We start from the raw sequence: 11,126 nt of genomic DNA on the forward strand, positions 1-11,126 counted from the left end.
AGAGAGAGAGAGAGAGAGAGAGAGAGAGAGAGAGAGAGAGAGAGAGAGAGAGAGAACACTGGAGAGGAGACTTTCATGTAAATAAACTGAAAGGTTATAAAACGTGATCCATTCTTCAACCTGTTACTGGTGTAGAGGCAGCAAATTCATCTCCTTAGGGGGTTATAAGTAAGCAATGTCAGAAATACATTACATTTGCCTTTTTCCCTACTCTTTGAAGCAAATGGAGGACTGAAGTATTTAAACTGACATGCTGAGCCATGTCTTTACCATAATTTTCTCTGTGAAAACTCTTTTTAAACTGTAAAGAAATAGTAGTAGCACTCTTATAGGAAAAAATAATAGTATCTGTATAGAAAATAATGAGTGTCATTCTCGCTGCTCTTGTAATGGAAGCTCAGGGATTCTGAGGAGGATTTTTTTTTCCCAGTACTGCTGATTGAACTCAGGACTTTGCGCATGTCAGACAAGCACCTATTCTACTGAGCTATCTTCCTGGCCCCAGCTCAGTGATCCTGAAAGTGAGACCTTGTTTACAAAAAAGTTCCATTGAGGAGAATGTTTGTCAATTAGATTCATTTGTAACCCTGACAAAGTAAGTTTTATACACCTTTGACACAAATACAGTGTAAAACATAAAAAAAAAACATACAAATGTATAGTACAGTCAGTAAGTCCTGACTGCACTATACTACTGCACACTATCACACTGTACAGTAAGCACACAGCAGCACAACTGTGACAATATGCAGGAGAAACCTGAGCTACTTCTGCAATTTGTTTGCATCTAGGAATGTTCATAATGCAAGGTCTGCTGGTGTCTGCAAAAGTTCACAACTCAAATGTTTGTAAGTTGATGACTTGCTATATAAAGACAGCACCTATTTGTGGAAAGCATTTACAGATCACATGGAGACTTCATTGAATCCACAATCTCATTATGATTTGGTGACTGATGAGTTTTGTGAAAATAGTTAATGTTTCATCATGCAGAAGCTGGTGGGCTCTAAGTACTCAGATTTTCTCTAAAGCATCATAATTTGGCATCAGCAAAATAGGAAGCACTAAGCAACCATACTTAATGTGCCACAGGTGGTCTCATACATTCTATGTGAAAAGATTGAACTAATGATGGAGTACCACCATGCTTCAGTTTTCATGAATCCTCTGCTTTTTCAGTGTTTAACAGTTGTTGGGAGCTGCAGGAAGCTAGGATATTGATCAAATATGTGTAGGTGGGACTGGGCCTCAGTGCCTAAAGCAAACAGGCTACCTCACTCCTGAGAGAAACATCTTGTCTGGTTAAAGTTGGCTATTAGTCTCTAGGCAACCTTGTATCATGTGTTACAAACTTTGCAAAAATATAAATAAGTGATCATTTTGTTGTGCTGTTGAGTTAGTCTTGCCCATCAGGCAGACTAGTGACCAGCTAGCCCAGCTTTTGTCTTCTTGTCTATCTTTCTCATTCTTGCCACCATGTCTCCCAGGGTAGAACTGTTCACAGTAAGACCAATGGCTCTCTATAGTCAATCAATCCCTTACTATGAAACAAAAGTTAAAATTTACCTCTTTCCAGAGGGAAACAGGTCAAAGCCTTCATTTATCTTTTCAAAAGGTAAAACATTGGTTATTATTGGATCCAGTGGAAAATTCTTTGCCATAAAATCTGTCACAAGTTTGGGGACAGAATCTTTACTCTTAAAGCCTGAAAGAAAGACAACTACTGTCAGATATAACAAGGATAAGCAGAACTGGAGAGGAGACTTTCAAGTAAAAGTAAACTGAAAGGTTATAAAAAGTGATCCATTCTTCAGACTGTTACTGGTGAGGAGGGTGTGGGATGCCTGGTTTCCACATTGGTTTTTAGTGTGCTTTAATATCTCAAATAAATTTGGGTACATAAGTAGCTGTATAATCCTTATTAGCACTTTTTTTTAGAAAAATATGACTGCCCAAAGCCAAAGAGCAAATTTACAGTTCTCGCAAAGTAGATGCTGATGACTGCTGTACATTTCTCATGTGTGACCTACTAGGAGATTTAGTGTCTTGTGTATTCACAGGTGTAAAAAGATCAGCCACTGGAAGTTTCTGGTTACTTTCTCTCTGCATTTATTCCATAAGTTATGCCCAAGTAGTCTGGAACACTAGAGAAGTCTGTCCTGGGACTTTGTCTCTACATGTATTCCATATCTAGTTGTTTTAAAACTATAAATACAACAGGACTTTTAATTGCATTTTACCAAAAGTGCTTTTCCAATCATGAAAAGCACTTGTATAAGGAAAAATTTTTGAGGTTAATACAAATTTGGTCCTCACACTTTACTACCTACTACCAAAGATGGTTCCTATCCATGTTCGTCCAGTCAACAGCAGCATGGGGTGCACAGGGAGGGTCTGAGAAACAGGAGGGGCTCCTACAATGACACTCACTCCAAATGGCTTATCACAGCAGAGCAAGGCAGAGGCCTGGAATAAATACCAATAAAGTTTTTAGCACCCTAAAAGTAAATCTCTGGTCACACTGTTCATGGTATACAATATCATGCAAATTTTAATTAATTAGATTTACCTGTGTGGAGCAAAGTATGTCTTCCTTTTTTTCATTGTCCCTTGAGTGTAGCACCTGTTGTTTTGAAAAATGGTTGAAAAACATTTGTTGAATTAAAGAATGGATGAATGAATGTCTTCCTTATAAATCTATGAGGAGCCAGATATTGTGACAAATACACAAAGCCTGGTTTGTCAGAGAGGTTGCTGGTTATTTTGTCATAATTCACAGGTAAAATGATAGCCCATTACTTCATTACTCATTTGTCTCAAGACTGTCTGTTGATGAAAAATAAACATTCATGATTATTCTCATCAAATTGGTAATTTTTGGTCATAAGAGGTTCCTGTAATATCTATTACTAAAAAGGACATTTTAAATTATATTTTTTATCCATGGAATATACCCTGGTTTTATTTTAAACTACACTTATGCTGGAACCCTAATAGGCAATAACAAAATCCTTTCCTCCAGGGAGTGTTTTTTAGTAAAAAAAAAAAGAAAGAAAAAAAGAAAGAAAAAGAAAAATTGTGTATATCTTCAAGATGTGGAATTGATTTAGACTCTTAATTTTGAAGTATGAAATCTGGATGAGTACATAACCTCAGAACATCTTTTGATGTCTTCAAAGAAAGGACCACACGAGAAAACAACAATAACAACAACAACAACAACAACAACAACAACAACAACAACAAAAGCAGCATTTCAGTACAGTGAAACCTTGGAAAAAGTTAGATTTTTTTGAAATGGCTATATGTGGTATATGATCGCAAGCCAAGACTACAATAGCTTTTCTCTTGAAGTACAATTCTGCATTAGCAACACAGGTGGGATTCAGTGGTGAACCAAAGCAAAAATGGGGATGTGTTGGTCTTTAGGGACTTATTCAGCACAGTTATAGAGACCTCTGGCTGGGTAAAATGTGGATGAAGAGGTGTTCTCTCCATGCCAGCTGACATTTGAAATAGCTTGAAAGTAATATCTCATAAATTTCAAGATTGATCTAAGCACTGAAAGCTTGGAAACAGTATTTCATATTAATGACATCAGCTGACTTTCATGCAGAGCTTAACATTTGAGAGATGACATCATGAGAAGTATTTCATATGCATTCACTCATGTAATTTAAAACATTGCTCTAAAATAAGTGTTATTGTTGGGGGACAGTATTTCATTTTTCTATTCAAAGCATTTTCTGCTTGCTCTGCCAGACATGGTGGTGTCTCTGTGCTAAAGTACAGCTAATCATGGAAGCAAATTCCTCCTTTAGGGTATATTTTCTCTTAATAATGTACTTAGTCTATTATTTCTTTTGGCTTGTTTTCAAAATTTATTCAAATGTAAAACTTAGGGTTTAAACTATGTACTGGAAGAACAAATTTACTATCATATATACAGAATTTGTATTATTTATATTTTCATGTGGACCCATATTTGCCAAAAATCAAGGATCTTAATTGGTAATGGCTCAATTAAAATATAAGTACTTTCCCTCAGTAAAGAAGAAATATATGGTAATAGCTTCTACCTTATGTAATGAAGAATTTCTTCTAACCCTATTTCACAAGTAATAAGCAGGAGATTATATTTCTAAGATATATTTACACATAATATTTAATATTTACACTATACTTCCTAGAAGTGTATTCTAGATTGCAGAAGATGAGATAGCAAAGAAAGTTTTGGCACATACCATGGTATCTAGTCGACCAACAACTTCAAAGGAGAAATCCACACCTCCATTGCTCATTTCCTGGTGCACCTCCTCAATAGGTTTGTCATAGTCTTGAGGGTTGACACACTCACTGGCACCCACCTCTCTGGCCTTTGCAAATTTGTCTTTGTTGATGTCTACTGCAATGAACCTGGTTGCTCTTGCTGCTTTGCATCCAATGATAACAGAGAGGCTGACTCCACCCAGGCCAAACACAGCACAAGTGGAGCCCTGGGTGACCTGCGTTTGCAAAAATTGCAACAGTGGATTGCTAGTGATTGTTAGAAAGTGCCTAAGCCATATAAAGTACCAGGCCTTCTCACCTCTCAGGAGCTACTCAGACTCCATGTCAACCTGCTGCCAATCCCCTTTTAGCTATAATTACTTCAGGTTTAAATTGAGGCACTTGAACTAAACTAGTGGTTCTCAAACTTGACTGTATGCAAACTTCATCTGGGAGGTTTTGAAAATCATGGCATATTTAACATAGCCCATGCCAGTCAAATCAGACACTCTGTAGGTGTCATCCTGTCCCCAGTGCACACCAAGGGGAAGACCTAAGAACCAGTGAGCTAGACAAACTCTGAGGTCTAAATGCCAATGACTCATCCTGAAGAGAGTCACAGATCCATTGATAGCCAGGTACATTTTCCAGTACAGACTAAGAAACCACTGTGGGGATGATACAGATGGGTGAGGTTACTCTACAAAACTGAGCTATAATCTACTCACAGTATCAGGATTTAACTCCTTGGTCAGTTCAGTATCTTTCAGCACAAATGAGCTATGAGAACAGAAATTAGCTCAAGCATATACGATAAACCTTGTTATAACAAAACCCTAAACAATAGGGGACATTCAATAAATAACTTCAAGAAAATAACACTTGAAGCCAAGGTCATGCTTGTAGGTCTTTATCCCTGATATTTAAAAATAGTGACTATAGGGGCCAGGGAGATGGCTCAGTGGAATAAGCGCTTCCCTGGCAAGCTCAAGGGCCTGAGTTCGATCCCCGGTTCCACAAAAAAAAAAAAAAAAAAAAAAAAAAAAAAAAAAAAAACACCATAAAAATAGTAACTAGCACAAAAAATAGTTTATATTTTAATAATATTGAAACCCTTTCCCTAAGCATCCTGTGATTCTGCTTTACAGGTCAGCTCAGTTAGACTACCTGTACAACAAGTGATGTCACTGAATAAGGGCTAACAGGGCTTAGTGTTCAGTAACGCAACTCAAAATGGTGTGCTCTACACATATTCTCATGCCTTACATTGGCTGTGGCTGTTGAACAAGCCCAACATTCTCTAGTTATTCTTCAGTAAATCAAATATTTCTGTCCGAAGTAAACTCATGGTAATATTCCGTTAAGAGTGTCTACTCGCTCATTCTTTCACTAAATGTTATTACATACCATCAGGTACACTACCATTTTCAACTTAAGAGTACAAGTTTCATAGCATGATTTAAAAGTACTAATAACTGTGTATCATCATTTCATAACAAAGGAAATTCTAGGGCCGGCCAAATAGCTCAGGGGATTAAAGTGCCTGAAAGCAGGTGCAGGGGCTAGGGGTTCAATCTCTGGGCCTGCCATGCTGGCCCCGCACTTGGGGTGCACTGAGAGGGCAATTGAGACTGGGCATGGTGGCGCACACCTTAAATCCAGCTTTTGGGAGGCTGTAAACAGGTGGATCACTATGAGTCCAATCTAGTAGGAGACCCTGAACACTCTATAGACCCTTTCCTAAAATACAAAAAAGGGGGATTCTAGTCTCATATCTAATACTTACCAAATATAAAAATTTGAGTAAATAACTTTTTGTGTCTGAATCGGTTTCATAAAGCCAATGATGCTATGACATTTGGGAAAGAGAGTTGCATATAATGAACTATTGATACACACCACTTGATGTGTGCATGTTGTGGCTAGGCATATATGAAATCCCATAATAAATGACAGAAAGGTGATGCTTCATTACTTTTACACAGTGGGTTACCCTTGATCTGGGGCTGTTTCAAGTAACATTTGGAATATGCTATTAATTCAAATCTTGGACACAGCACATACACACACTTTTTGTCCTTAAGAACAACCTCTAAGTCATTGTCCTTTTCTGTCTCATGGGCCAGAGTTTCTGGTTCCTGACTCCCAGGGATGGGAGGAAAGATGATTTTAAGTCATCCCCACTGAGATCATAGATAGGGAGGATAGGCTGAGTTTGTGCCTGGGGAGCTACCCCAGGTTGTTTCCTATTTTAAAAATTGCAATAGAAAAAACTCTACAATTATTTCCATTGGCTCCCTCCAACCTAGCATACCTTATTGTCCTAAAGTATGTATCTCTGAATGGTAACTATAGAACAAATGACAAAATGAATCTTTAGGTCTAAAACTCAGTATTCTCATGAAAACAAATAGTGAATAGATATTGAAAAGTAAATCTACTTTTCTTACTATTATTAACAACATTGTCATTTGTGATAAACAGGTGAATTTTATAAGACATGTTTTCACTTTCATTTTAGGCCCACTTTTATATAAATTCAGAACTCCACAAATTTGTGAAAATAACCTGAAGTCCCTGGAAGGAACTGCTTCCCTGTGGGTGCTGTCAGGCTGAGTGTACATAGTGTCATTGGACATGGCCAAGCCTACCTTTGCAACTTTGACAGCAGATCCATAACCGGTAGAAAATCCACAGCCAATGAGACAGACTTTCTCCAGGGGTGAGGCTGCATCGATTTTGGCCACGGAGATCTCATCCACCACTGTGTACTGGGAGAAGGTGCTGGTACTCATGAAGTGGCGGATGGGCTTTCCTCTGCAGGTGAACCTGCTGGTACCATCCTGCAGTTTGCCCTGAGGCTGTAAAATACTGTTCAGTGAGACATGCAAGCACACAAAGACATGAGACAGAGCACAACTAATACGCAGCTCATTAGCAGAATAAGAAAAAGAGAGACACCTACTCATTTTTCTCGCAGAGGTTGCTTTCTGGGTGTTTACAACTTCTGCATTTTCCACACTGGGGAGTAAACAGTGGGGTGACTTTATCACTTGGAGGGGAAATACCATAAATTATTTTTCAATTTCTACCCAGGAATTAAAAAAGAACTTAAAGATTAAACATAGAAAAATGTATGTTTGAAAAATTCTCCAAGACATAAAATCCAGTCACAAAAATATCACTAACTATTGCTTTCAGCTTTAGTATTCATTTGGATTATGTGTCTGAAGAAACATAAAGAGGACATAAAAGTTTGGAGGCAACAATGGTTAAAATTTGTCTCCATTATGCTAATAGTTAACATTATTGCACACACTGATTTTATTTGGGAACTTTACGGTTCATAACATTAAAATCTTGATGAACCTTAAACCTAAATACACATATAAGGGCCACCCAAATACCTCAGGAGATTAAAACACCTGGAAGCAGTTACAGGGGATTGGACTTCAATCCCCAGGCCTGCCATGATGGCTCTGCCCCTGGGCCATGCTGAGACAGCAATTGAAACTGGGCATGGTGGCATGGACTTGTAATTCCAGCTCTTGGGAGGCTGTAAGCAGGTGGATCACTATGAGTCCAATCTAGTACTGAGACCCTGAAAACACTGTAGACACTTAACTAAAATAAAATAAATAAAAAATGAATAAATAAATGTATATATTACATAATGATATATATTACATTTTTTATATAATGTAATTTTTAAATTTTATACAATGTAGCACAAAACTAGATATAATACATTATATTATAAATACACTTATATAATTTTAATTTTATCATATGTTAGAAAGATGACATGTTTTGTACAACCTCTCTTCAATAAAATTAAGTAAAAATAAATGTAATTATCACAATAAGTTTTTATATTAATTTTATTGGGAAACAAGTAACAATGAGACAGTTTCAAAACAGTTTAAGAGGGCAGTTACAATAATTCATACATTGCCTATAGTTGTCTTCATAGTACTTATTCAGACTATAACATTAGACATAATATCTTGTCTAAACACTACAAATTTAAAACTTTCTTCTACTTGAACTCCTAGAAAGTAGTTGTATATATCTATGCTCTTTTGTACATACAGATTTTGTTTCACTACAAAATGGTACTTTATTTATATCCTCCTTTTTTGTTCACTTTGGTCAGATAGCTATTCCAGTTCCACTCATATATTGTAGGTGCATGAACTCAGCAAAGTAATCCAATATAGTCTAGTAGTCCATAATGATAGTGGGTTTTCTATAGGACTAGCAATGCAGAAGTTGTTGACTTGAGATTTTAAAGCTCAGCATATTCATATGGTTTTACTTTTTATACTTCACTTTTATACTTTTCTGCTGGATGGTTAAGACAAGATAAAGCAAGACCTATATAAAAAGAAATGAAACTTTTGTATCTCACAAGATCAGTCAAATCCTCTCAGGACTTATCATGACACCCTGTACTGCAGTTTGTAGATCCTTCATGAGTAAGACTGTAAAGATATTGTTTCTATAATTTCCCTCTCAGTGTGTTTGTTATCTGTGTAGAAGAATGCTATTGAATCTTGGGTATTGACTTTGTATCCTGCTATGCTACTGAATTTCTGTATTTTAGGGTCTTCCAAGTAAAGTATCTAGTCATCTGCAAATAATGATAATTTAGCTTCTTTACCTATTCTTACTCCTTTTAATTCTTTCTCTTGTCTAATGGCTGTAGCTAATGATTCCAGAACTATATTGAACAGGAGTGATGATAAAGGACATCCTTGTCTTGTACCAAATCTAAGAGTAAAAGATTTCAGTTTTTCCCCATTTACAACTATGTTAGCCACTGGGTTTTCATAAATGGCTTTTACCATATTGAAGTAGAGGCCATCTATTCCAATTTTCTGTAAGACTTTGAAAATGAATGAGTGTTGGACTTTGTCAAAAGCCTCTTCTGCATCAATGGAGATGATCATGTGGTTTTTAGTTCTCACTCTATTGATATAGTGTATTACATTGATAGATTTTCAAATATTTAACCATGCTTGCATCCCTGGGATGAATCTTACCTAGTCATGGTGTACAAACTTCTTGATGATTTGCTGTATTCTATTTGCTAGAATTTTATTGAGGATTTTGGCATCTACATTCATGAGGGAGATTGCCCTGTAGTTCTCTTTTTTCTTTGCGTCTTTACATAGTTTTTTTTTTTATCAGTATAATACTTGCCTGCAGGAATGATTTTGGGAGGATTTCTTCCTTTTCAATTTCATTGAAGAGTTTGAGGAGTATAGGAATAAAGAAATTTACATCTTCTGTAAATGTCTTCTAGAATTCAGCTGTGCATCCATCTGGACCTGGATTTTTCTTTGTCATTAGGTTCTTTTATTACATGTTGTATTGCACTGGCTGTTATTGGGCTATTAAGAGTGGATATATCTTGTCGACTCAGTTTTAGTAATTTGTACCTTTCCAGATATCTGTCCTTATCATGCGTATCTTCTGTTCTATGAGAGTAAAGATTCTCAAAGTAGCTATTGATAATCTTCTCAATTTCCACTGGGCCAGTGGTAATTACACCTTTTTCATTCCTTATTGCTGGTATTTGAAATTTTTCTTTCCTCCTTTTTGATGAGGTTAGCTAGGGGCTTATCCATTTCACTTAGTCTTTCAAAGAACCAGCTTTTGTTTCATTAATTTTTGAACTTTTTTTTTTATCTCAATGAATTAATTTCTGTTCTAATCTTTATGATTTCTTCCCATCTTTGAGCTCTGGGTTTGGTTTGCTCTTCCTTTTCTAGATGTTGGAGGTGCACATTAGGGTATTTGTTTATTGCAATTCTGTTTTCCTAATGTGTGAGTTAACAGCTATGAATTTCCTCTGAGATCTGATTTCATTGTATCCCATAAATTCTGATAAGTTGGAGGTCAATTTTCATTGAATTTTAGATATTGTTGAACTACTTGTCTAATTTCATCTGTGACCCATTGATTGCGGAGTAGGGTGTTGTTTAATTTCCATGTATGTAGGTGGGGGTTCTGGTTTATTTTGTTGTTTATTTCCAGTTTTGTTGCACTGTGTTCAGATAATGTGCATGGGATAATTTCTGTTTTCTTGCATATACTTAAGCATGACCTATGGACTACTATGTGGTCTATTTTAGAAAATGACCCATCTGAAGCTGAGAAAAATGTGTATTCAGCTGTGTTTGGATGGAACACTCTGTATATGTCCACCAAGTCCATTTCTTTCAAGGTCTGGTTTAGTTCTGTTATTCCCTCGCTAATTTTTTGTCTGGTTGACCTATCTTTTTGGGATAAGGAGGTTTTAAGGTCTCCTGCTAAGATTGTGGTACTGGATATTAGATTTTTCATGTCCATTAAGATTTGCTTTATATTGTTGGGTGCTCCCAAGTTTGGTTCATAAATATTTATGAGTGTTAACTTTTCCTCATGTATTTTTCCCCTAACCAGTATATTGTCCTTCTTTATTTCACCTGATCATTCTTGGTTTGAAGTTGCGACTGTCTAAGAATAGGATTGCTGCCCCTGCTTTTTTCTGAGGAGCTGGGGCATGTAGTAACTTTTTCCATCCTTTGACTTTCAGCCTATGAATGTCTTTATGAATTAAATGTGTTTCTTGTATACAGCATATTGTTGAATTTGCTTCCTAATTCACTGTGCCAGTCTATTTCTCTTAATTGGTGAATTGAGTCCATTTACATTGATGATTAGAATTGAGATGTATTGACTTATGATTGACATGTTATTTACCTGTTGTTTTTTACTCCTTTTCTCATGTGTTTAGTTGTTCACCCTATTTGCTTTGTTGCTTCTGATCTCATTTGTGGAGTCCTGATCATTTTGGTCCTTCTCTAGAA

The 11,126-nt window shown here is 36.4% G+C and overlaps 1 protein-coding gene across 1 annotated transcript in view; it reads right to left on the minus strand.

Moving 5' to 3' along the window:
• LOC101582072 (alcohol dehydrogenase E chain-like) overlaps positions 1 to 11,126 on the minus strand; it is a 21,603-nt gene that overhangs the window by 735 nt on the left and 9,742 nt on the right. The window contains exons 4-8 of the mRNA XM_023708690.1: positions 7,239 to 7,322; positions 6,921 to 7,147; positions 4,245 to 4,505; positions 2,331 to 2,466; positions 1,567 to 1,705 (exon numbers count right to left, since the gene is read on the minus strand). Coding sequence (XP_023564458.1) covers positions 1,567 to 1,705; positions 2,331 to 2,466; positions 4,245 to 4,505; positions 6,921 to 7,147; positions 7,239 to 7,322 — 847 coding nt within the window. The remainder of the gene's footprint in view (positions 1 to 1,566; positions 1,706 to 2,330; positions 2,467 to 4,244; positions 4,506 to 6,920; positions 7,148 to 7,238; positions 7,323 to 11,126) is intronic.

This window comes from Octodon degus, unplaced genomic scaffold (genome assembly GCF_000260255.1).
Source record: "Octodon degus isolate 3935 unplaced genomic scaffold, OctDeg1.0 scaffold00462, whole genome shotgun sequence".
Taxonomy (NCBI): Eukaryota; Metazoa; Chordata; class Mammalia; order Rodentia; family Octodontidae; genus Octodon; species Octodon degus.